The sequence below is a fragment of the Drosophila grimshawi genome, unplaced genomic scaffold (genome assembly GCF_018153295.1).
Source record: "Drosophila grimshawi isolate 15287-2541.00 unplaced genomic scaffold, ASM1815329v1 contig_311, whole genome shotgun sequence".
NCBI lineage: Eukaryota > Metazoa > Arthropoda > Insecta > Diptera > Drosophilidae > Drosophila > Drosophila grimshawi.
Window position 1 is genome coordinate 21,969,996 of NW_025063098.1, and position 24,236 is coordinate 21,994,231.

Here is a 24,236-nt window from a genome sequence, read left to right on the forward strand (position 1 = left end):
GCCTGGCCGTTGTCGTCTTATTACCATTTTGACCGTCAGCATAAAAACAATAATTAAATAATGAGCGCCAAAATCTCCGGCTTTCGACGCTTTCTCCACTGGGGCCCAATCACCGCACTGAGTAAGTGGAAACCAAAAATTGCAATATATATGTGTTAAGATAGAAAAAGAAGCATACGCCCTACACGAACGAAGTAGTCAAAATAATAATATCTGTGATTTATGTTTGCCTTATCAGTGGTAGTCTCCAATAAGACCTCGGACTAGTTGCTGCTTGCTTGATGACAGCTTGCAAATTAGCCCGTGCAAGCGTAGAGTGAACGAACCTGCGCCATAAAAGAGAACCAACAAAATGACCAATGGGAAAATGAAGCATGCTTGGCTTAGCTTAGTCAACTGCTTCTTTCCCTCTCTCTCTCCCTCGCTTCCACCCACACACAACTTGTGTTGTTTGTCTGCAGCGAAATATCGTGTTTCATATTTCGAGACGGTCAAACGGCCGTCGCCTGGCGCCATTGAACCCACATCAACATGCCCACCCCTTTGGGGTGTAAGGTTTGTAAGGTTCTCAAGGAGCAGTGTGGGCTTCACTTTAATACGCTTAAAATGCTGCGTTAATTGAGTTTCAGTTAGCTTTGGCTACTTGAAGGGATTTTTGGGTCCCTCTTCATGCCACAAAAAAATATATATGTATATATATATATATATATATATATATATGTGGCATGCACTGCGACCATTTAGCCAGAGAGAGCATCCGGTTCATGTTGATATTGAATTGCGATACAATTGTGAATGGCTTTATTACTTACTATGGTCAACGCCGCTTGTTGCTTGTGGCTTCTTGCAGAGGGTGCAGCGATGGTGCGATGGTTACGCCTCTGACCTAGGTGCGCTTAAAATACAATTGGCCACCCTTGCGTTAACGCTTAATCATAAAAAAAAGTAAACAATAATAAAATGTGTTCAATTTCAATGGCACGCAAAAACAACAACAAAAAAAACAGAACCCAAACTTCCAATTCCCCGCCTAAGTTGATATAATTACCAGAAATACGCAATTACAAATCTAGCACTGCGATAGCCAAACAAAAAAAAACAATAGAAAAAGAGGTAAATCGGGTAATAACTTAACCATGCGTAAGATTTTCAATTATATTTGATGTTTTGTTTTGTTCTGCGTGTGCTTTTCAGGCATCATTAAATGCATAACGCTGACAACGCTTTATATGAACTCGATGTGGTGGCCGCCAAATGAATCGTTTGCTGCCTTTGCACATCAGGCGCTGTTCCTGCTGCTCTCCACGTTGGCCACTTACAATTACATCATGGCCACGCTGACAGGTCCCGGCTTGCTGCCAAAACAATGGCAGCCAAAGGTAAGGAATAGCACCAGCCCCACACACCCAACTCCAACTCCAGCTCCAATTGCTACCCGCTCCATTAAACACACACACAAACACACACACACACACACACAGCACAAATAAAAAACAATAAAACATTTTGTCGTGACACGCTTTTGTCGCCGCTGCTGACATTGGCATGCATGGGAAATGTTTGTCAACTGGGGTCCGGCTGCTCGGCTCCCTTGTGGGTCACTCCACTAATACCCAGGGCGTGTCAGTAGCATGTGCATATACCACCATATATATATATATACATACATATACATATATATAAATATATATATGTGCATTCATTCAGCTTACAGCTTTTGATGTGGTCGTTAGTTGATTTTGAGCTCACTTTGCATTTTGGAATTAATGTGTTGGGCTGGAATAAAGCGGAAATCTTCAATTTAACTTTGGTTGGCAAATAATTAACTAAAGCTATATCATTAGTCAAATCCTAAAGGGCGTAGGGTTTTTATAAAGAATTTCCTAGATTTACATATTATATATGAAATATGCAGGCGCATTCAAAGTTCTGCAATCCTTCAATATTCCCACCTGCTTCATATATATTAGTAATCCTAAAGCACTTTGCAGTTGTTTACTCATTGTAAATGGGTTATGGAGCCTTTAGCTGAGGACACGCTTCTCGCCTCGCCTGCAAATCGTCAAATTTGTGCCTCGTCAGCATTGGATCGGAAACTAGGGTTTAGCACAACAAAATCCGTGGCTGCCACTTGATCGCATGTCCGGAGACAGGCACGGCACAATCTGTAAGGTGTTAGCTGTGAGCTGTGCGCAACACCTGCAATCGAGAGTGCCAAAACAAATGGGGTCAGCAAATGTTTGGGGGGCATCGCGTGCTTAATCCTTTATCGCGGCTCTGACGCGTAATGCAGCAATTAAACGCTGCAACAAACTTGACGATAAGCAACTAGGCTCAATGCACTAAAAAAAACCCAGGCTAGTTTTCATTTGGGACGGTTTCAGTTTTTCGACCCCACCCATTTCAAGGTGGGTTGAGAGGGTAGTGGGCGGTTCAGGCCAACCAACCTCCTACGTCGCCTGAAAATTTATGGGCACGCGAAGGGAAAACGCAGCCGTTGTGGAGACGTGGTCGGAGCCGTAGTCGTAGCCGTGCTGGTAATGCAATTACCTGAATTTGCATAAATGTTTTGCAGACGTGACTGAACGCATTGTGGCCGTTGTTGGGGTAGCTGGAGTGGTTGGGTCTCATTTAATGAGCTGCGCGTCGTTAAGTTTTCTCTTCTTCTTCTTCTCTCATAAATCATAAAAACTTTGATGTATGACGCATATTTAATAGAATTTAATTTGGCAGGAGTCCAAGGACATTGAGTTGCTGCAGTACTGCAAGGAGTGCGAGGGCTACAAGGCACCACGATCGCATCACTGTCGCAAATGTAAGCATATTGCACTGCATATACCCTGTAAATCTGAACACTCTATTTGCATACATATATTCACATTTATAGGCAATCGTTGTGTGAAGAAAATGGATCATCACTGCCCGTGGATCAATCATTGCGTCGGCTGGGCCAATCATGCCTACTTTAGCTACTTTCTGTTCTTCTCCATAATTGGCAGTCTGCATGGCTCGGTGGTGCTCAGTTGTTCCTTTTATCGTGGCATTTATCGCTACTATTATCTCACCCACAGCCTGGCGCATTTGGCCAGCGTTCAGTTCACAGTCAATAGCATTATCATGTGCATCCTGGGCATGGGTCTGGCCATTGGCGTTGTCATTGGTCTCAGCATGCTGCTCTACATACAGCTAAAGACAATTATCACAAATCAGACGGGCATTGAGATCTGGATTGTGGAGAAGGCCCTTTATCGCCGCTATAGATCCGCAACTAATGAGCCATTCATTTATCCATATGATCTCGGCTGGCGGCTCAATTTGCGCCAGGTCTTCAATGAGGAGTGCCAAAAACGCGGCGATGGCATCGAATGGCCCGTTGTCGACGGTTGCGATCAGTATACGCTGACCGTGAGTACCAATGACCTGCTGCTTCTCTTTCTAATCCATCAATTTTAATTGACAGCGCGAGCAGCTGGCACAGAAGGATGAGAAGCGTGCAAGGACACGTGTCTACAAGTGCATTAGCAATGTGACGGGTCGCTGGCTGCCAATCTTCTCGCAGGGCTGGCGCGTCTGCGTGAGTGCACCCTGCACGGATGAGCCGAGGATTCGGTTACAGCCAGACGACATCATCAGGGTGACACGCTTCCGCCGACACTGGCTCTTTGGTGAGCGTGTGCCCAGCGAACGGGAGCAGAAGCACCGACTGCGCAAGGGTGCCATGCGTGGCTGGTTTCCACGTCGCAGTGCCGTTCCATTAACCGAAGTGCCCGATTCGGAGAGCAGTGATGATGTTAAGAACAGCAAGTCTTCAACAAACAATGGACATAGTCATGGCAAGCAGCAGCGCAATGGACACAGCAAAAAGTACATGTAGACGCCCCATGTAGCCCTGTGTATTGGGCTGGGAGCATGCCATGGTTATTTCAATTCAACTATGTATACTATGCGATCAATTCCAGATCGGCTTGTGAATAATGATAACGATTACTCCAATGCCGCCGGCCTTCTTCTCGTTATATATTGTTAGCTGAGAGCCAATAAATAAAACTTGAAGCCTCCATCGATTGAGTATAATAATAGATTGACTTTTCATTCATTTAGCTAAAAACTCTGTGCCCAATGAGAAATGGGTATATCGGCTTAGTCCGTCTGAGAAATTGCGACTGCAACTAGCTAACCATAAATTAAACTAACTAATCACAAAGAATGCGATATTTTTATTTGGGGGAGCTGCACAGCGACCTATTTGATCGATTGTGCCCCCTTCTGAGCTTATAGCTCTTCCATCAGCCCCAACTCCCGTACGAACGTGAGGATCTTTGTTGGGTTGAGGTATTCTATGTCTTTGTAATTCAAGACATGCGCCCCTAGGATCCTGCTTCTTCTTCTAGCTAAGGCGACACATTCTGCCAGGATGTGCATCGAGGATTCCTCCTCTCTTTCACAAATGAAATGTGGAGAGTATAAAGAATAATATGTATATAGTTTATAGGTTTAATACGTATGTTGCGTACATGCAATTATATTCCATATACATGTCAATTTATATGTATTTATTCACATAAGTTTAACAACTTATTTGGATGCCATTGTTTGCTCAATTTCTTCCACAGTGCGCGGCACAATTGCAAAATTTTCCGCACCGGTCTTCGTAATCAGGACATCATCCTCGATGCGCACGCCGCCAAAGCTGCGGAAACGTTCCAGCATCTCCACATTAATATATTTACGTATTTGGATATTGGCGAGCGCCTTATCCAACAGTTGCTTTATGAAATAACAGCCCGGCTCAATGGTCACATACATGCCTGCCTTGAGGATGCGAGCGAAGCGCAGCTTGCTCAGCCACGGCTCAGTGGGACGCGCCGGTTCCGTGACCAAATAGCCACCCACATCGTGCACATCGAGACCAATCAAATGGCCCAAACCGTGCGGCTGAAACACTCCTGAGACGCCAGCATCGAGCATTTCATCCACATCACCGTTTAGCAAGCCACCAGCCATGAGACGCTCAAGGAGCACCTTGCCCGCCAGCTTGTGCATATCCACCCAGGAGACACCGTCACGTGCCGTCTCCATGACGGCATTGCGTGCAGCGAGCACCGCATTGTAAATGAATTTCTGGTCCTCGGTGAATTTGCCATTTGCCGGGAAACTGCAGGTGATGTCAGCAGCGTAGCCACAATAATTGGCGCCCATATCGAAGAGGCACATCTCACCATCTTGGATGGGTCGATTGTTGGGAGCACCAGCGTGCCCGTAATGCAAGATAGCAGAATTGGTGCCACTGCCGCAGATGCAGGTGTAAGAGGCGTGCCGGCAACCGCCCACAGCATAGGCATGATGCAGAAAAACGGACTCACCCTCGTACTCCATGCGACCGGGTCGAATGAACTGCATCACCTTGATGTGCGCATCCGAGGATACCTTGGCCACATAGCGCAACACCTCAATCTCCTCCGCGGACTTAATGACGCGACATTCCGAAATTATGGGATAGAGCAGATCACAATTCGTCACATATTTCTCTTTGCCCGCAAACTCGGGCGGTTGCATGGTGAGGCCGCTATCGCTATTTGTGCCACTCAGCGTCAATATGAGCTGGGGTGACGCCTTCTCCAGATACGTTTCGAGTTCATCGACATAATAGACCTCGTCCACTCCGTACATGGCCTTGAACTCATCGGGCTTTAGCAATGAACCCATCCACGTCTCATACTCATCGGGCAGACGGGGTACAAATAGAACGGCACTTGGCTTTCCCGTCTTCGTATCAATGTTGAGAATGCCAAGGCAGCCGGGTTCTTTGGCGCCAAACATATACTGAAAGTAGGACTCCTGGCGGAAAACATAGTCCACATCAGTGTTGTAGTAGCTCAGTTCTTTGCCACCCTCCAGCAGGATGAGCAATTGGCCAGTGCCTAACTTGAGGCCCTCTTGCGATTTGGCTACTATCGCTTTGCAGACTTTGTCCCGATTGTTTTTAAACAATGTCATCGGCACTTCGTGACAGGATCCCATTCGAAAGCAAGCCATTTTTTCCACACGTTACGATTATCAAAGTCGGAGAGCAACTGGTGTTTTTTTTTTTGCCCTGATTAGCTCGACGATATCTACTTGAACCACTTGAGTACTGCAATAAATAAGCTGTTATTATCGGTTGTTGCTGCTGCTGATTTCTTTGTTGTGTGTAATAATCCCCTCGGCAGTCAGATTGTGTGTGCACTGTTGAATTGTAAAGAGATTGCACTATCAAATTAGTTTTGTTTTTGTTTGATTTCGCTTTGTTTAATTCGCCTGTTAACTTAACATTTTGCTAAATGTTATCAACAGCAGCCATACAACTCTCGAATAAAAGTTGTTGTTTTCTTTTTCCAAAGACTCTTAGGAATATTTTTAGAAAGTGTTTAGTCTAGCAAGTTAATTTAACCGATTTGTAAGTGTAGCGAAATATTTTTTAATATGTGAAAGCTTTAAATTTAACCGCTGTTAACATATAACATAGGCGTAACGTACAGAGCGATATTCTTAACAGCGTATATCGATATTACAGAAAGAGATAGCGAAATGCCACGAGCTGAGCCTAATTTCAAATCTACATCAAATACCATTGTCACGTCTGCTAAAAATAACTACTTTATAAAAACAATCAATCAAAGAATGTTGTGAAAATTTAGGGGATTCGAACATGTGCTTTTTATGCCAAACACACTATATTTCGTATTAAAAAGTATATCAATATCAAAAGCAAAATCACTTAAATCAGTTCAGTAAGTCAACTAGCTCACGTTCACGCTTTGGTATATTTTGCACATCACTATCGATCGAAGTTGGTCACACTGCAAGCTTCCATCTAAGTACATTTTTTTTTTGCGGATTCTATTTTCATAATTTAGAATAACGCGTTTTATTGGAGAGAAATAGAGCGTTTTGGTGCGTTGCTGTGAAACATTGAAATTCACAGCAGTGCAACTCTATATTTAGGCACTTGAAGCACAATTGCTCTTCGCAAATAGTCCTACATCTGCGTCACAAGTTTCCATGTCGGCGTCACAACGCGGATGCGGCATGAGCAAACAAATTAATATCAACGCTCTCAAGCAAAATTAAACCACGCAAGTCGACTGAGTAAATAGGGATACCGATCCCCAATGCACAGTAGTAGATCGACGAAAGATTGCTGCCATGTCTAGTTCGGTGTTCAACGAGACGCCCAGCATACGACCAAATGGCGCTGATGGAGACTCCAACCTGGTCGTGGTTTACACCAAAAATGGCATCTCATTTGACGAGCGTGCCATTGGTAATATCATCGGTAAGCAAGTCCATCTCCAGGCCTATATCGTTTACGTATATACAACATTATCATTTTAGAGGAAAAATCAATTGCGAGTATTAGCGTTGTGCGGCTGACGTCGCCAACGCCAAGCATGGTCGATCAGGAGGAAACCGAACGTCTGGAGGAGCTGGAGCGTTTCTTAGAAGCGGGCACAGATCGTGAAGATTCGGATGCGGATAGGGATACGGATAACGACAGTCTGAGCGGCGGCGATGAGCTGATCAGCGAAAAAGATCATGTTACCGGCGATGATAACGACAACACCGGTTGCGAAAACAATGACGACTCCACAGAAACCGAAGCGGAGGCGCCCAAGTTAAAAAAGCGACCCGGCCGCAAACCGAAACCGCCCAAGAAGCAGAAGAAACGTCGTAAACCAAAGGAACGCCCACAAATTGTTGGCCTAAGCGTTGAACAGTTCTACGCGGAAAACTCGGCCGATCTGGTGGTGAAAAATGCACTCAGTATGTAGTTATGCAATCGAAATAGACGTGAAACTAATGCATATTGTTTTGCAGAACTCGCTGGTCTCTCCCTATACAAGCGCACGCCGGAAACCGATGCTATCATGGAGGTCATCCGAAATGATCATAACTACACGCCCTTCACCTCGCCGGAACAAATGAAAGCGCAGAAGGCGGCCGAAAAATTGGCCATGGAAAGGCAAACGGCGCAAGGACGCAAATTTATTGTGCAGACCACGGCGAAGAAACGGTTCCAGGTGGTGGCCCTGGGCCAGGCGCAATCTCCACTCAGACAACTACAGCAGTTGCCCCGACAACAGCAGCAATCGTCCAGGCAACCACAGCAGTTGAGTAAGCAGCCAACGCAGCTAACCAGGCAACAGTTACCCAAGCAGCTGCAGCAACCCCAGCCAACAGCATCCAAACAGCAACAGCTTATGGGGACGGGGCCACGATCCGCTCGCAGCATTGTTAATGTGATTAGCAGCGCGGAGGACTTTCTCGATGATGATGAGGAGGCCAACAGTTCGGCGACGGCTGACGAGGAAAATGCCGACACTGAGGAGCTGAGCGAACCAAGTGATGCATCCCGTGAAACAGACAATGATCGGGACAGCGACATAGATTTTAAAATGAACAACAGCCGCAACTCAAACAAACGCAAACGCATCAAGAAGCTCACACGCCGATCCCACACACAGTCCGCCCGTAGCCAAGTGGTGCAGACACAAAAGGCGCCGGTGCAACCGGCCGCGACTCCGCCAGCATTTCCGCATTTAAAACGCCGCAAGGAGCCAACGCAAGATGCTAGCTTGGCTCCACCAGCAATCGGTCAGATTGTTCAATTCAACAATACGAAAGCGCCCGCAACGGTTATTGCCTTGGGTCGTGGCATACAAAGTACATCATTTCTGAAAATGCGTCCCACACACAAATCACTGCCCATATCCGCCGCTGGCTCATCAGCGCCCGAGGCAATCCGAATGAGTGCTTCCGCCGTTCTTGCCGCCAAGATGCGGCGAACACCAATTGTGCAAGTGGCTCGTACGGGGACGGCACCACCATTCGTTGCGCCACCGCAGGATATCAAAGAGATTATCATCAACAAAAATATGTCGAGTCCGAAGGGAGTGTTTACGAATCTAAACAGTCTCCTGGCCGAGAATAACAACACAACAATGCTGACAGCGTCACCGGACAGCAGCAACAAGCAGACGATTCAACTCAATTCACCCAGCACTCCCAAGTCCAGTCTGAATGCAGTGTCAACAACAGCGGCATCAAGCAGCAAGGGTTTCACACCGATTGGTGTAGAGACGACTTCCAAGCTGCCTGCCCAGATTGTTATCGAGACGCATCAGAGCTCCTCGGAGCTGGCAGCCGAAAATGATAAACAACTTGATCTCATTGACTCCATCGTACTGGATGAGCTGTTGAAGGCGTCGTTGGTCGAGCAACCGCCAGACGCTGCCGATGAGAATACTATACCCAAACTGGTTCAAATGCTCGAAAGCAGTGTCGCTTGCCTGGATAAGGTGGCCAAGCCAAATGTGGATGTTGTCAGCGAATCACAACAACAGAATTTCGATGCACAGGCAGCTGTGGACAGCATTGACGAGGATAAAATCACAGCCGATTTTCTGCAACATGTGGTCGGCCTTATCGAGGAGGACAAACAGTTTGAGGCCGAGGTGGTCAAACAGGTCCTGGCCAGCACGGAGACGGGCGGTCTGGATGCCATTGCTAGCGTTGTGGCGCCCCAAATCTTCGATGCTGCCAACCAGCTGCCAACGATCTCACAGGTAAGCTGTATACATATATTTAATGATGTCCAGTTTAATAGTCTCAACTCTATTTCCAGCCGTTGACGAATGAATTTCCCGCCAATGTTTTAACAAGTTCTTTGGCAAATTTGCCCATAGCCAGCAGCACTCCCGCCCGCACCACAACAACAACGATATCATTGGCCTCACGCCCGGACACGAAAGTTGTGCGCAATGGCCGTGTCATTTACCTGCCACCCATCGAGGCGCCCACAACACGAGCCAAGCGACGCGCTCAGAACTTCCCCGCAACGGCGTCGGATGTGAGCAACTCTTCGTTTGGCGAACCGACGCTAGATGTCAGTCAATTGATCAGCAGCAGCTTGGACAGTGACATCTTTTCATCTCAAGTTGGTGGGCTGATCCGGAAACAGTTGCCCAAGGGGGAGTCTGGCGGCAGTGTAAGGCGGCCCAAGAGATCAGATAAGCAGAGTATGGGCAACGATGCCAATGATCCCGACGCCTCAGAATCTCAAGAGGACGACGATGATCCCAATAAGTAAGAATTGTCTTAAATCCTTAAGAAGGATTCTATTACTTGAGCATTGGTCACTTTTTAGGCTGTGGTGCATTTGCCGTCAACCGCACAATAATCGTTTCATGATATGCTGTGATCTATGCGAGGATTGGTATCACGGCACCTGTGTCAGTGTCACAAAGGCCATGGGCCTGGAAATGGAACAAAAGGGCATTGACTGGAAGTGTCCCAAGTGCGTTAAAAAGCAGGAGGAAAAGGTAACCAGTAAAAATTGCACAAGGAATAGCTTTGCAATCAATATTTTGCCATTGTATATGGTCTTTTTAGGATAGTCATACAAAAGTTGGTTTTATATACAGATATATTGATCCATTTTGCTCATATCCACAATTTTATAAAACTACATACGTATTTTTATTTGCACAGAGCCAGCCACGCATCACGGACATGCTGTTGCCCCAAACAATTACGGACTCAGTGGAGTGTGTGACGACGTTACCTAAGCAACCAAACGACACGAAAGTAACAGTGGAACTTCAGGAGCTGACGCCCAGGAGACAACCGGGTGTTGCAGTAACTGTGGCATCGTTACCCACAACCACAACTAATTCGCTCACAAAGCAACAACAAAAACGACCGCTGATCACAAAGCCACAGCCGAAAATGCATCAGCAGCAGTTGCACTTTATCAAATTGGGTTCCAGCAGCAGCAGCAGCGTCGCATCCGTGTCAGATGCAAACGTCTGCATCGTCTGCAAGCGTGCAGCGCGCATCAATTCGGTTTATTGCAGCGACGATTGTATTCGCAAGTATGCCCAGAACGCCATCCAGGCGCAGACGGTGAGCAAATCACCTGAACCCCAGCAGCTGGCAGCAGCAGCAACGCAGGCGCCGCTCGCCAATGCGCTCGATGCGAAGAAGAACAAAAAGAAGGATCTGTTTGAGGATGTGTTGCGACAGGCGGACTCCGTGTCTAAGGTGGAGCGGGTATGTCAATTGAGGATTATCAAAAAAATAATGCTCGCTGCTAATGCTCGTATTTTCTACGTAGATCAATGTCTTTGAGCGGCGTAGCGGTCGTGCTATTACGGGTCACTTGGCACCCAGTGCTCAGCAGCTGAAGAAATGGCTGCAGGACAATCCCAGCTTTGAGGTAGTCCAGCCAGGCAGTCTGCAGGCACTGGAAATCGAGGTATATATTAGTTTCCAACTAGCGAAAGCGACTGTTAACCAATCATTTGGTTAACTCTCGTTGCCCTTTATTGTGCTTAATTTCGCTTATCTTATCTTTATCTTACCGCAAATATCAAAGTGATAAAAGAATATATCTCATTTATGCAGGCATAATTACTAAGATTACATCAGATCGAAGAGGTTTTTGTCTTACATTTTATTAATGTATAATTATTTGCGCAATCCCTTACAGAAACGTCAAGGCAAGCGCCAACCGGAACTGGCCTCGCCAGAGGCAACACCCGTCAAATCTCCCTTGCCATTTGTAGTACAAAAACCACCCGAAACACAGAGATCAATTCAGCTGCTGCCAACCCTGCCGAACACAGTCAAAAAGGAGAAGGTCGTCGCCAAGACACCGATTACTCAAAGGCGCACACTCACCAAGAGCAGCACGGAACGGTCTGGGAGCAAATCTCAGCCGGAGCCCATACGTTTGAATATACGACGCACGCTCAAAGAGCAGTTGCTGGCGCGCATTAAGGAGGCCCAGGATGCGGATCTGGCAGCGGACCAGTCTCAGTGGCTGACGGCGTCGGAGGTGGAGAACTTTGTGAAGAGAGTGGAGTCGGAAATGTATCATTCGTTTGGACGGGATGTGGGTGCAAAGTACAAGTCCAAATATCGCTCCCTCATATTTAACATCAGGGATCGCAAGAATAAGACACTCTTCGAGAAGATATGTGCCAAACAAGTGGAGCCCAAGCAGCTGGTGAGAATGACGCCGTCTGAGCTCGCCAGCCAAGAGCTGGCCAAGTGGCGCGAGGAGGAAAATCGCCATCAGTTGGACATCATCAAAAAGTCCGAGCTAGACTTGTTGGCATGCGCACAAAACTATGTGGTGAAGACGCACAAGGGCGAGGAGGTAATCGAGGCAAAGTTGGATGTAACGTTGCCCGAGGAGGAGTTAGAACCGGAGTCAAATAAAGAATTGCTGCTTGACAGCTTCGACAGCAAATCAGCATCCCAGTGTACAGCTGACACTTCGACCGCCACAGACACTTCCAGCAAAGAGATTGATCTAGAGCGTTCTCATGGCAAGGAGAAAACTACGAAATTGCGGGATAAGGGGCACAGTCGGGAGCGTGACAGAGACAAGGAGAAGGAACGTGATAAACGGCACAAAAGCCGCAAGCATCATTATCAAAGCGGCAGCAAAAGAAGCCGCAGTCGGTCAAGCAGTGAAGGCCACAGTCAACGCGGCCACAAGCGGCATCATCACGATCACGATGCCGATAAGGTAGAGAAGGCGGAGAAGGAGCCACCGGCACGTGAGAAACAACTGAGCAAGGAACGTTCCGAAAAAGTGCAATCCCCCCTGCAAAATAAACCAGCTGCAGAAAAGAAGGTCGAGCAGCCTTTGACCTTCAGTTTGGTCGATCAAATACTAGAGTCGGAGAAAACGGTCGAACAGGCCGCCAATCTCAGACAGCCCGCGAAGCCAACGCTAAAACCATTGCCCACAAAGCCAGTGGCCAAATCAGAAGTGCGTGCTCCTGTTTCGGATAAATACGTTCGCTATTTGCAGAGCATTTCCAGCCCGGCCCTCTGGACTGGCAATTTGAATATGGTGGATGTGACCGATTTTGATGTGATCATACATCCCGTATATGGCAACACAGGCCAATTGGGTAAACTGATGCCAGCCAATCTGGATGTTATTGGTCGCATAACGCGTGTTAATGTCTGGGATTATATTAAGAAGATCCGAAAGAGTCCCACCAAAGAGATTATAATTGTCAATTTGTTTCCTGCTAGCGTCTCGCAGACAGTCAAATTCGACAGCTTCTTCGAATATCTGGATACTCGCCAGCGACTTGGTGTCTTGGGCGCCGACTCGGAGGAGATTCGAGATTTTTATATATTCCCATTGGGTACCCACGACAAGTTGCCCACGGTGCTGCAAACGTTGGATAGTGTACCATTTTACGAGGATACGCAACGACCAAATACGCTGCTGGGCATCATTGTGCGCCATCTGACCAATCGTTTGGTTAACCTCAGCCAGTCACTGCCCTCATCTGTGGCCGCTGCCAGCAATAAGACTGCCAAGGTTGGATTTGCATTCAACTAAAACACTCGAAAATATATTATTGATCCATTTTATTTTGTAGATGTTAAGCAAAACACGTGTTAGGACTACGTTCACGCCGCCGTGCAGTCCGAAGCGCAAGCCTAGCACGCACTCGACCAGCTCCAAGGATGATGAGTTTGATATTGACGCCATCATCAAGGCGCCCATTGCCAAGCTGCAAAGAAGTGAGTACTATGAAGATTATCATATATAATTAATTGTTTTAATAAATTGTGTTTTACAGCAAATGTTTCAATAGAACCGAGGACTAGCTTAGATGATCAAAATGCGCCCTATTCGCCAGGCGGCAGTTCTGACGACAGTGATGTCTTGTCTGCACTGCCTCCAGCTAATAAGGATGAACTTGAGCGTAAAGTGGATGAAATTAATAAGCAAATCGCTGCACAACGCATGGAAATTGCCGGTCTGCTAAATATGGAACCATCGGTAAGTGTCATCAGCAGCAAAACACTTATTTTTAAATTGGTTTAAATTTACTTGCTCCGCTCCACAGTCTCTGGACAAGCCCACGTCATCATCTAATGTGCTAGCCGGCATATCAATTCCACCCAATCTGACAAAGATTTTAGCAAGCTTAAAGGAGCAGAGCGAATCGAATAAGGCAGCTTCCAGCGATAATGAGTACAATCCGAAAAATGCAATAACCCTAAATAGTTCATACGCTATGTGTAAGTGTGAACTGTGAAATATTCAATGAGTCGAACACAATTGTTAATTGTTATATTGATTTTGATTCCAGCAAATCAAAATGCAGACGGTGTGACAAAGACTAAAAGTCGCTTGGCGCAGCTAAGTGAAGCTGAGCTTCTTAGTATGGTGCCGGATAATCTGGTGGATATACCGTCGACGCCATCACCATCTATCAGACACAGTGAGCCTCCACCGCCCGGTGTGTAGACAATGGCTCAGTACGATTATAATATAATCACATTAATAATGATAATAATAATAATGTAGAATTAACGTATGTACGTGACTAGCTTTCATCTACGTAATATTATTTTTTGAATGGAATTCAATGTTTAATTTTCCTTTAATTTTGCGCAATGAATAGATGCGCTTCGTTATGATGTACATTCACGTTCAACGAATTGAATACCATTTCTGTATTATATCCAGCAATCGGAACAATTGTAAAGATTTCATCGTTTGGATACAGTTTGTTAATCGTTTTATTTAGCACGCAAATTCGAAAATTGAAGACTTCTCTTAAAGCATACCAACTACTAACCTTCTTATTTCTTGTACATTTTTTTCTTAAACACAAATAAAAACAGCTACGTAACATTTCTAATAGGGATACCATATAATCCATACTTGTATTTATTGAATCTCTCTCACTTAGTTGACTTCGCAAGGATCAAACTGGCTATCAAAATGGGCGCACGATATCTTGGGCCCATTGTGAACGCGTGGAATTGCAATGCGAAACAGAATCCCATTCGGCATGCACACACAAATCTTGTACTGTACGCTTCCAGTGCGCAGACCCAGCTCCGAGCTGACAATGGGTATACGATCCATGTCGAGGAAAACTCCTTTGCCTGCCTCTAATACAGTGGCGCCTTGTGTTGAATTAATCGAGACATGATGCTCCACCTGCAACTCTATGGTAGCTCCATCGAAAAATACACCCTCTGATCCCCTGATAGCCATGTGACCGTCGCTCTGCAGAATCAAGGGGGCGCCAATTGGGCTAGTTATGCGGCTCGAACTGGCCACCTTGGTCTGTAGCATACCATCCACTCCGGCGGGTATTGTGTATTGCGGTCGGTGCGTTGAAAAAACAGTTGAATGATCGTTCGGATCTTTCACTTCAAACAGATTGGCTTGGATGGTGATACCATCCTTGTTAAGCACAACCCGATCGCGTTCATTGGTGGTGGCGGCACCACTGACACCACTATTACTGTTGCGGAAGATACGAAAATGTACACCACTGTCGCCGCCATCGCTGCTAATCGATACGGGCACATCGGAGAAGCCATGGATTCCAATAAAATTCGTTTGGATGCGATCCAAATCGGTTTCATCGTAAAATTTAATTAGATCCACTTCAGGTATCAGCTCCATGCCCTGCAGTCCCTTGCCCAAACGGAGCACACCCATAATTGTCAGCGTCAGAATTAAATTGCCAATAGTCAACAATAAGAGAATTGTGACAGCAGTCCAAAATGCAAAACTACTGCGACCTTTGCGGACAGGCTGCAAATGGGAGCAGCTATCATCATCGTATCCGCAATTTAGTTTCTCGTCGAAGAAATTCACAGTGTCCGTCTTCGAATCGATGCGACCCAGGTTCAGATCGCCGGCTCCGATGGGCAGTGTTGCGGACAAAGCCGTTTCCGAGTTCGCCTCGTCCGAGTACGAGGGCGAGGGACCCCTTACAAAAGTATTTTCGAAAATGTCCACCATTTAAATCGAGAAGTTTGCTGGATTGTCTCTTGCAAAATTGTCTGCTGTGTGTATGCTGTACGGGCTTTGTATATATAAATCCGATTTGAGGACATGCGCATTGAACAAATGAAAAGCAATTGGCGCGAAATCAAAAAACCAATTAACCACAGCTCACATTATTCTTACACGTTGCTTTTCAGGATTTTAGTTGCATGTTATAATTCTCTAGCTGGAGATTTTACAAAATTGCACTACAAAATGATTTTATTTAAACAAATGTCGTTAATTTTAGTTAATTACCCCACACTCTCAAATCGAACTCAATATTTTTAATTTCTGGTCACACTTGCTCGATAAATCGATAATTAACTTTCATCAGATATGCGCGACTACTTTAATTACGATAAATACATAACGCGCTTGAATAAAAATAACTAATCAATTAGTATGTGTATATAACTGAGCAGATATATTTTTCCTTACTTGCATTTTCTATTGCAGCAGCTATACAACTTGCTACTTAAAAATACTTAACTTAGAGCTGCATTCGCAGTAACCGATTGGCTGATCTAAGTACAAAACGATAGAATAAACTAGATGGACTAGAATCAGGGAGTTGGTTCGTTCATTCGGTTCAGAATGTGGCTCGATTGAACTTATTCAGAACGGTTCGATACAACTCCAATCACTTTTTATTTAATTTTCGCAGGATGAGCTTTAAGGTGAGATTACAGATTTTTTCCCGTAAACTATATTTAATAACTTTACTTGAATGCAATGCACAGCCAATCGAACTTAAGCGTGACGAAATTCGACGCTATTTGGAGCGCGGAAGCGTTCTTGATGCGCTTACGAAAGTCTTCGTACGCGTAATCAAAGAGCGTCCCGAAAATCCAATGGAGTACATACGGAATAATATTGGCGTGGTGCGGCATCAGCACGATAAGTACGAACGCCTGGCGCAGGACCTTCAGGAGGCAAACGAAGAAATTAAACGTTTGCGCGCCATCATAAATGTCATTAATCCAGATGTGCTGCAGCCTACCGGCGAATCAGACGATTCCGAGCCAGTGACAGTTGCAGAGCAACTGGAAACTTCGGTCACTTCTGCAAGTACACAGGAGACTAATCAGAATTTGGCTGCAGCTAACGGTGTTGATAATACACCAGTTGATGCCAAATTGACCGTAATGCTCGACAATTGTCGCATTGAGGAAAACAATATGGCCGCCGAGCCGAATATCGATAATACAAATAAGCAAAGCTCTTCCGTCCAAGCTGAGCCCAGCAGCACTGACACCGAGTGAATTACGGCTTTAATTCTTTAAGCTTCCACATTAAACATCCCATTAAAATGCATTCTCATAGAAATGTTACCAGTACGTAAGAAACTAGAAAATATTATGTATTTTCTTAAATGTTAATAAAAGCGTGTGGCACGAAGGCACGCAATTTCCTTATGCGAGAGAGCGTTTCGTTCAATTCAAGGCGAAATGTACATTTTCCACATTATTGGGTCTTTCATATATATTTATTGAAATCAGTTTTATAATCCATACACGTGGTATATCATCATTTGTTTATTAATACAAAGGATTATTGATAATACATATTAATAATAGTAATTTAATTTGTTTCTTTTTTTTAAACACATCTTAAGAATGATAGGGGATGATTAAATAAAAAAGTTGTACATGTAAGCGTGGATCGAAATTTAACAGCTGATCATAATTGGCAAATGATGAAAACGGAATTGGGATGAAATAATAAACGTGGGAACATCGCTATCAAATAGTTTTGGGTGCAATGTGGACGAACATAAACTGATTTTTATTTCGAAGGTCAAAACTTAGTACTTTTACTTTTTCTTGGCAAGCGTTTACTCTTATTTTGTTTGTTATTTTCTTCCATTTCTCAATATTAAAATTTTGAAGGCCAACTTGAGTGTTTACAAGGCCCAAGAACATTATTTTTCTGGTTTCTTTCCAACGGACTGACGACTGTTGCAGTCGCCTTTGCTCGCACGTAGATCTATGCCAAATAAATGTTGCTGCTTTTACTTGTAATAACATTTTAGTCTCGCTTTAAAATTGGACAAAACATACTTATATGTACACGCATATTGGGTGTGTGTGATTGTGGTTGTGTGTGCTTTTCTTTTTGGGTGTCGCTAAACGACAATGGTAGATAGAGTTTGTGTGTGTGGGGAGTAGGAGGAGGACAGGGTGTAGGATTTATGTTTATCAAAATAAATGATTTTATGCCTGGTGGTTTGAATGCATGCGAAGGTTGTTTTTGTATTTGATTTTGTTTTTTTTTTTTTTGTAATTGAAGCAAATCTCTTTATTTCTTAAAAGGTCATTAGTTGTCGTTTATTTTAGAGCTTTCGGTTTGTTTTCCTCTGGGCTCCAATTGTGGTTCTATCTTTTGTTAAAGTAGATTTGCCCCTGCTAACGATAGAAATGCAGATAAGAATTTGATATGGAAAAAAGTTATTACGTTATTCGCTAACTTACGTTGTTGAATCATTTTAAATCGTATTAGTTGTTGGCCTTTTCGCTTTGTAAGAAAAATTTGTCTGTGTATGTGTGTGGTGTATGTGTGTATATGTGTGTGTGGGAAGTTTATTGGTGACATTACTTTTTACGCTTGTCAGCCGGTTTCAAAATCTGGAATGAGCACATTAGTGTCTCATCCACAGACATCATTGCGCCAGCGTTGTCAAATTCGCCGCAGTAATTTGGAGCCGAGAAGAGCGTGACCAGCTGACGCTTGGCAAAGAACTCATAGCCATCCTCAACGACCTGATGGGCGCGGCAAATGAGATCGAACTCGTGCTTCTCCAAAAATTTGGCGACAACCTCGGCGCCAAATGTGAAACTGACGCCACGATCATTTTCGCCCCAGCCCATGGTGTCCTTGTCCGGATCGGACCACAGCAAATCGCACAACAGGCCCTGATCAGGGACATCGGTGGGTCGCATAATGCGACGTATTTGCTCCATCGACGAGAGGTCGGGACTGAGTCCACCATGGCAACAGAATATCTTCTCATCCACAATGGCTGCCACTGGCAAACAGTTGAAGCAGTCGGTGAATGTCTTCCACAATTTGATGGTATAGCGACGCTTGCATTCATCATAAAATCCGTAGATGCGATTTATGCTGGCACACTCGTGATTGCCGCGCAGTAAAAAGAAGTTCTCCGAGTATTTGATCTTGTAGGCGAGCAGCAAACAGATGGTCTCCAGTGACTGTTTGCCACGATCGACGTAGTCGCCCAAGAACAGGTAATTTGATTCGGGCGGAAAGCCGCCGTACTCAAACAGACGTAGTAGATCGTAATATTGGCCATGTATGTCGCCGCAAATCTTTAACGGTGCCTCCAGCTCCAACAGTATGGGCTGCGAGAGAAATATCTCTCGCGACTTCAGACAGAGGCCACGAATTTCGCTCTCAGAGAGCTGAACATTTTTGCCTGGCCGTGCCCCACGCACTTCCAGAAGTCGTGATATGATGCTGTCGATATTCATAACATCGCCCATGTTTCTGTAATTTGTATTGTTTCGCTTAGCAGTAACTGTGCTATAATTTTTCACCGAAGAATGGCAAGTAGCTCCGATGTATATTTTTTCACTATAAATATTTTTCACAGCACAGCTACTACCAGAAAATTTCTCCAGTGTGCCCACATTTCACAGAAAAAAACAGGAGGAAATGAAATAGGCAGTTAGTCACACTCTTCACACAAAATACATCTCACTTGCACTCACACAATCGCCCTGTTACCCGCCATTTGCGTCGTTTGGCCTGCTATTGTTGGAGTAAGCAGGTGAACACTAGTGTACTTTTTATCGCCCTGCCACCTTGATTTAAAAATTTTAGATGGCAAAGTTGGGTCACTTAACAGCATGTTAATATACCATTAGAGCATAACAGCAATATTACATTAAGAAAGAACGCAAATAAATATTTAAAAAAATACAGTTATAAACTATATTTATCCTGGCTAATATAATGGGTGTTTGGAAATTAATTATTTAAAGTTGGGATTCCGGAAAAAATATATATATTCTTTTCCTACAATGGTCACACAGAAACTCAAATGCTTACATAGTCTTTACTCTATTTGAATAGATGTTTCCGTCTCAGTTAATTAAGTTCAATTGAATTAAATTTGTACAAGATGTTGTTGCTTGATATAATGTCAAAAAAGATATGTAACGAAGTATATATAATTGCGGAAATTGGTCAAAATCATCAGGGATGCCCCGAAACGGCTAAACGGATGATACTGGAAGCGAAGAAAGCTGGATGCCACTGTGTGAAATTTCAAAAATCCGATTTGGCTGCAAAGTTTACAAGTTCCGCCCTAAATCGAAAATACGTCAGTGATCACGCCTGGGGCAGCACATACGGGCAGCATAAGGAATATTTAGAATTTTCCAAGGAGGTGTACCATCTACTGCAGGACTATAGCCGTGAAATTGGAATCGATTTCACTGCATCCGCTATGGATGAGGTAATTGAAAATATTCCTGACTACGACAACATGTCCGTCAATGTTTTTATTTTTAGCGTTCTCTGGAGTTTCTGGCAGATTTACGAGTTCCGTTTATTAAAATTGGCTCAGGCGATGCCAACAATTTTCCACTTCTGACAAAAGCTGCTAGCCTGCAAATACCTTTGGTTATATCAACCGGAATGCAAACCATGTCCACAGTCGATAAGATCGTTGAAATTATGAGCGAGTCACGAAATGAAATGTATGCCCTAATGCACTGCATCTCGGCATATCCGACACCGCCAACTGATTGTAATTTAGGTTTGATATCAGTGCTTATGCGACGATTTCCTAATGTGACCATTGGGTACTCTGGCCATGAACTGGGTGTGTCCATTACAAAGGCAGCAGTTTTGATGGGCGCCCGGATCGTTGAGCGACATTTTACCTTGGATAAGAACCAGAAGGGATCAGATCATCGCTGCTCTCTTGAGCCAGCCGAAATGTGTTCTCTTGTACGCGGTATAGATCAATTTAGGCATAACAAATATCTTCTCAACGCCAATTATACTGTTGAGGAAATAATTAAGATGCTGGGCGGCGGAGATGAGTTGAGAGCAGCGCTGAGCGAAGTTGAAAATAAGGATATTTTAGAGTGTGAGCTGCCCTGTCGCTTCAAATTGGGTAAATCAATTGTGGCTGCTCGCGATCTGGATAAGGGCCACAAAATTCAAGTCTCCGATTTAACAATTAAGGTCAGTGAGCCGTCGGGTATATCGGCTGAAACATATTTTGATATAATTGGCATGCAATTGACGCGAAGTGTTAATCAAGATGAGCCCATAATTGAGAATGTGCTGACGTCATAAGCCAGCGTAGTTTATTTTTGTTAATAATAAAATGTATGAAAGTCTTATTGCATTTTTTACTCGGCTGCATCGTCGCTGCCTCCATCTTCATTCTCATTTTCAATCATCTCAATGTCTTCCTCGATATCGCCCTCCTTTTTGTCGGTCGGTTTCTCATAGACGGGTGTTAGCGGCGACACAACGACTCCATTCCAAACCGACATCTCACGCACAATGCTGGTGTTCCCTTCTAATCCTAGGATGTGCTTGTATCCACCATGTGCCAGAACTCGAAGCAGCGTCTGAGATGTGTAACAGCAAATATCCTGCTGCTCCAGCGTCATCGCTGTGTGGACACGAATGTGACCCGGTTCGGTTGGATCGGTTATACCCGCTGATCCGGGTAGGAAAAGTCCAGCCGACAGCAGTTGGAACACACGACGAAACGCCAAATTGATGGGCAATGCTTGGCGTGATGGATTGTTCATAATTGCCAGATGGGCAATCAGATCCAGCATCCAGGAGGAGAGTGGTGAGAAGGCATCAAACCGCTTGGTCAGATCCTTCAAAATACGTATGAGGACTTTAATTGACGAATGATGAGCATTCTCCTCGAACCAGCGAGTATGCCGGATGGCCGCTAAATGGCTCTGCATATACTTCTGATCCATATGTATTTCTGGCTCCAGTTTACGCAAATTCTGTGGCAAGGTGGCAATCAGAATGCGCACCTTGGCTTGCAAATTGGATACATCGAAGCCTCTGTCATGTATTTGTATTGTGTGCTGTTCCCCCTTGGTCAACACTTCGGTTTTCATGCTAGTTTTCAGATCGGCCTCCACCTTCTTGGCCAGTGCCTCGCAAGCTTCTTTGGTGGGAAAAGTTTTAAGAATGACAACCACATCGGCCACATTGTTGCCAGTGAGAATGGTGCCCTTCTTGAAAGATCCCACCTGGCGCACCTCTTCCAATTGCTGCAATAATTATAGTTAATATTTAAAGTGTCTGTTATTTGAGTTACTTACGCAGGTATTGAAATCGCCCGGAGCAACGACCAAGTTATCCAATACAACTTGCACCTTGGTAACCAAATTGCCAATTGAAGTCTGTTCGGCAGGAGTAGGACTAAGGTCTTGGTTGCGTTTTAATAGAGCCTGTTGGAAAGCAATATGAATATGGAAAATCAATGCAAATGTTCATTGTTGTATATGATTTTCTTTTTATCGATTTTACCGCAGTCAACGCAGAATCATCCACAGCCGGCGAAACCTTTGGAAAAACAACTTCCGCCAAAGTTAAATCGAATGGATGCCGCGGGACAAACGTCTTCTTGAACGGTGGCCGAATGCCACCACGCATGGGCCTGCCGCCTCTTAGTGCTCCGCGCACCATACTTTTATTAAAGTGAATAATTTTGGCAATTTTGATCTTCAGTCAACCACCAAGTTGCCCACAATTCGACTTCAATGTTTAACTAGTTTACACGGTTGCATTGTCAATAAGTCGATAGTTTCCGTGCTGGGCTGCTAATCGGAAATATCGAGATATGAATTTCGACGTTTAATAGATAAGCCAATATCTACTATTTAATTCACATAGAGCCACATCTGAATAGAAAAAAATGTGGTGGTTTCGTTAAAATATCGCTCTCATGCCAACAATCGATATGTCACCATAATTTACCGCCCTAGTATTTTTTACTATCGGCATTCACAGAATCGATACCACTGTCGGCGATAGTGTCACAGCTCTAGATTGTGCTTGTCATCTTGTCATTTCGGTGAGAATAGTCGGCATTTATTTAAAAAAATTATTGTAACACAAATTTAGGCCAATAATTATGGCTACTGAACGCTACAGTTTCTCCCTAACGACCTTTAGGTAAGTACAGCTTTCGCTCGCATTGCAAACTGGCATCAGGCTCATTTTCCCCATTGTAAACTCCATGACTGGCATAAACACAACTTTACGCATTTTTTCTTTTGCAGTCCTTCAGGAAAGCTCGTGCAATTGGAATATGCCTTGGCAGCTGTGTCCGGTGGCGCCCCTTCTGTTGGCATTATGGGTAAGTCCGATTATAATTATATATTTTTGGAGACGTATTTATTAAACATTTCTGTTCTTCTCAGCTTCCAATGGTGTCGTTATTGCCACAGAGAACAAATACAAATCGCCGCTGTATGAGGAGCACAGTGTGCACCGAGTGGAAATGATAAACAAGCATATCGGAATGGTTTATTCTGGCATGGGTCCCGATTATCGCTTGCTGGTGAAGCAGGCACGAAAAATCGCCCAAACGTACTATCTGACCTACAAGGAACCAATTCCTGTGTCCCAGCTTGTGCAACGCGTGGCAACGCTAATGCAGGAATATACTCAGTCCGGGTAAGTGTTGAAGATATATCTTCATGCATTTGCCATCTTCATAAAAAATTTCGTTTCCCTTAGTGGCGTTCGTCCCTTTGGCGTTTCGTTGCTAATTTGCGGCTGGGACAATGACCGACCATACCTTTACCAGTCGGATCCCTCGGGCGCATATTTTGCTTGGAAGGCCACTGCCATGGGCAAGAATGCTGTTAATGGCAAAACTTTCTTGGAAAAGCGGTAAGACGAGTTACAAACATAAGTAGTAGAAACTTGTAACGTGATTTTTCTTCTTGTAGTTATAGCGAAGATCTTGAGCTGGAGGATGCCGTGCACACTGCAATTTTGACTCTCAAGGAAGGATTCGAGGGAAAAATGACATCGGACAACATTGAAGTTGGAATCTGCGATCAGAACGGTTTTAAGCGTTTGGATCCCGCTACAATCAAGGACTATTTGGCCAACATCCCTTAAAATTGTAAAACACTTTAAGATCCACAAGCTAAGCTTTTCTACGCGTACATAAATAATAAAAATAAAGTTTGTAAGTGTTGCGGGCTTTTTAAATGAACGAATGATAACAATTATAATTTGTTTTTTTTTTTTTTCAATTTGATTGGTTTTGTATCATCTTAATTTTATTTGACTTCACTTTGGACTTTCTTTTCCTCACTTTTGGGCACTTTTGTGT

The 24,236-nt window shown here is 44.4% G+C and overlaps 9 protein-coding genes across 10 annotated transcripts; 5 read left to right on the forward strand and 4 right to left on the reverse strand.

The window, feature by feature from the left end:
- The first annotated feature begins 5 nt into the window (after positions 1-5).
- LOC6568242 (palmitoyltransferase ZDHHC6) lies at positions 6-4,077 on the forward strand. Its single transcript, XM_001994813.2, has 5 exons — positions 6-121; positions 1,195-1,379; positions 2,734-2,815; positions 2,888-3,405; positions 3,461-4,077. Exons 1-5 carry the CDS (start codon positions 61-63, stop codon positions 3,872-3,874), a joined length of 1,260 nt encoding a protein of 419 aa, XP_001994849.1. The 5' UTR covers positions 6-60; the 3' UTR covers positions 3,875-4,077.
- A 403-nt stretch (positions 4,078-4,480) lies between these two features.
- Positions 4,481-6,275, reverse strand: LOC6568241 (xaa-Pro dipeptidase). Its single transcript, XM_001994812.3, has one exon. The coding sequence runs from the start codon at positions 6,034-6,036 to the stop codon at positions 4,576-4,578; it is 1,461 nt and encodes a 486-aa protein (XP_001994848.1). The 5' UTR covers positions 6,037-6,275; the 3' UTR covers positions 4,481-4,575.
- A 516-nt stretch (positions 6,276-6,791) lies between these two features.
- On the forward strand, positions 6,792-14,418 carry LOC6568240. The gene is made up of 12 exons (XM_001994811.3): positions 6,792-7,315; positions 7,375-7,803; positions 7,858-9,605; positions 9,665-10,125; positions 10,187-10,361; positions 10,531-11,091; positions 11,156-11,296; positions 11,531-13,390; positions 13,452-13,596; positions 13,656-13,858; positions 13,926-14,100; positions 14,172-14,418. Exons 1-12 carry the CDS (start codon positions 7,186-7,188, stop codon positions 14,327-14,329), a joined length of 6,186 nt encoding a protein of 2,061 aa, XP_001994847.1. The 5' UTR covers positions 6,792-7,185; the 3' UTR covers positions 14,330-14,418.
- A 301-nt stretch (positions 14,419-14,719) lies between these two features.
- LOC6568188 lies at positions 14,720-15,913 on the reverse strand. Its single transcript, XM_001994810.3, has one exon. The coding sequence runs from the start codon at positions 15,845-15,847 to the stop codon at positions 14,774-14,776; it is 1,074 nt and encodes a 357-aa protein (XP_001994846.1). The 5' UTR covers positions 15,848-15,913; the 3' UTR covers positions 14,720-14,773.
- Positions 15,914-16,485: 572 nt separating this feature from the next.
- Positions 16,486-17,289, forward strand: LOC6568187 (c-Myc-binding protein homolog). Its single transcript, XM_001994809.3, has 2 exons — positions 16,486-16,551; positions 16,615-17,289. The coding sequence occupies exons 1-2, from the start codon at positions 16,540-16,542 to the stop codon at positions 17,134-17,136; spliced, it is 534 nt and encodes a 177-aa protein (XP_001994845.1). The 5' UTR covers positions 16,486-16,539; the 3' UTR covers positions 17,137-17,289.
- An 84-nt stretch (positions 17,290-17,373) lies between these two features.
- On the reverse strand, positions 17,374-19,585 carry LOC6568186 (serine/threonine-protein phosphatase alpha-2 isoform). Of its 2 annotated transcripts, none has more exons than XM_032740802.2 (2): positions 18,346-19,585; positions 17,374-18,279 (listed from the first exon to the last, which is right to left on the reverse strand). In XM_032740802.2, exon 1 carries the CDS (start codon positions 19,372-19,374, stop codon positions 18,466-18,468), a length of 909 nt encoding a protein of 302 aa, XP_032596693.1. In that variant the 5' UTR covers positions 19,375-19,585; the 3' UTR covers positions 17,374-18,279; positions 18,346-18,465. The 2 variants fall into 2 exon arrangements, with proteins under 2 accessions (XP_032596693.1, XP_001994844.1); XM_001994808.2 differs by having other exon boundaries at positions 17,374-18,276; positions 18,346-19,539.
- A 344-nt stretch (positions 19,586-19,929) lies between these two features.
- Positions 19,930-21,249, forward strand: LOC6568185 (sialic acid synthase). The gene is made up of 2 exons (XM_001994807.2): positions 19,930-20,351; positions 20,408-21,249. The coding sequence occupies exons 1-2, from the start codon at positions 20,016-20,018 to the stop codon at positions 21,200-21,202; spliced, it is 1,131 nt and encodes a 376-aa protein (XP_001994843.1). The 5' UTR covers positions 19,930-20,015; the 3' UTR covers positions 21,203-21,249.
- Positions 21,180-22,676, reverse strand: LOC6568184 (interleukin enhancer-binding factor 2 homolog). The gene is made up of 3 exons (XM_001994806.3): positions 22,415-22,676; positions 22,207-22,335; positions 21,180-22,155 (listed from the first exon to the last, which is right to left on the reverse strand). Exons 1-3 carry the CDS (start codon positions 22,571-22,573, stop codon positions 21,259-21,261), a joined length of 1,185 nt encoding a protein of 394 aa, XP_001994842.1. The 5' UTR covers positions 22,574-22,676; the 3' UTR covers positions 21,180-21,258.
- A 213-nt stretch (positions 22,677-22,889) lies between these two features.
- Positions 22,890-24,116, forward strand: LOC6568183 (proteasome subunit alpha type-2). The gene is made up of 5 exons (XM_001994805.3): positions 22,890-23,062; positions 23,170-23,246; positions 23,311-23,566; positions 23,630-23,785; positions 23,845-24,116. Exons 1-5 carry the CDS (start codon positions 23,022-23,024, stop codon positions 24,017-24,019), a joined length of 705 nt encoding a protein of 234 aa, XP_001994841.1. The 5' UTR covers positions 22,890-23,021; the 3' UTR covers positions 24,020-24,116.
- Positions 24,117-24,236: the final 120 nt, after the last annotated feature.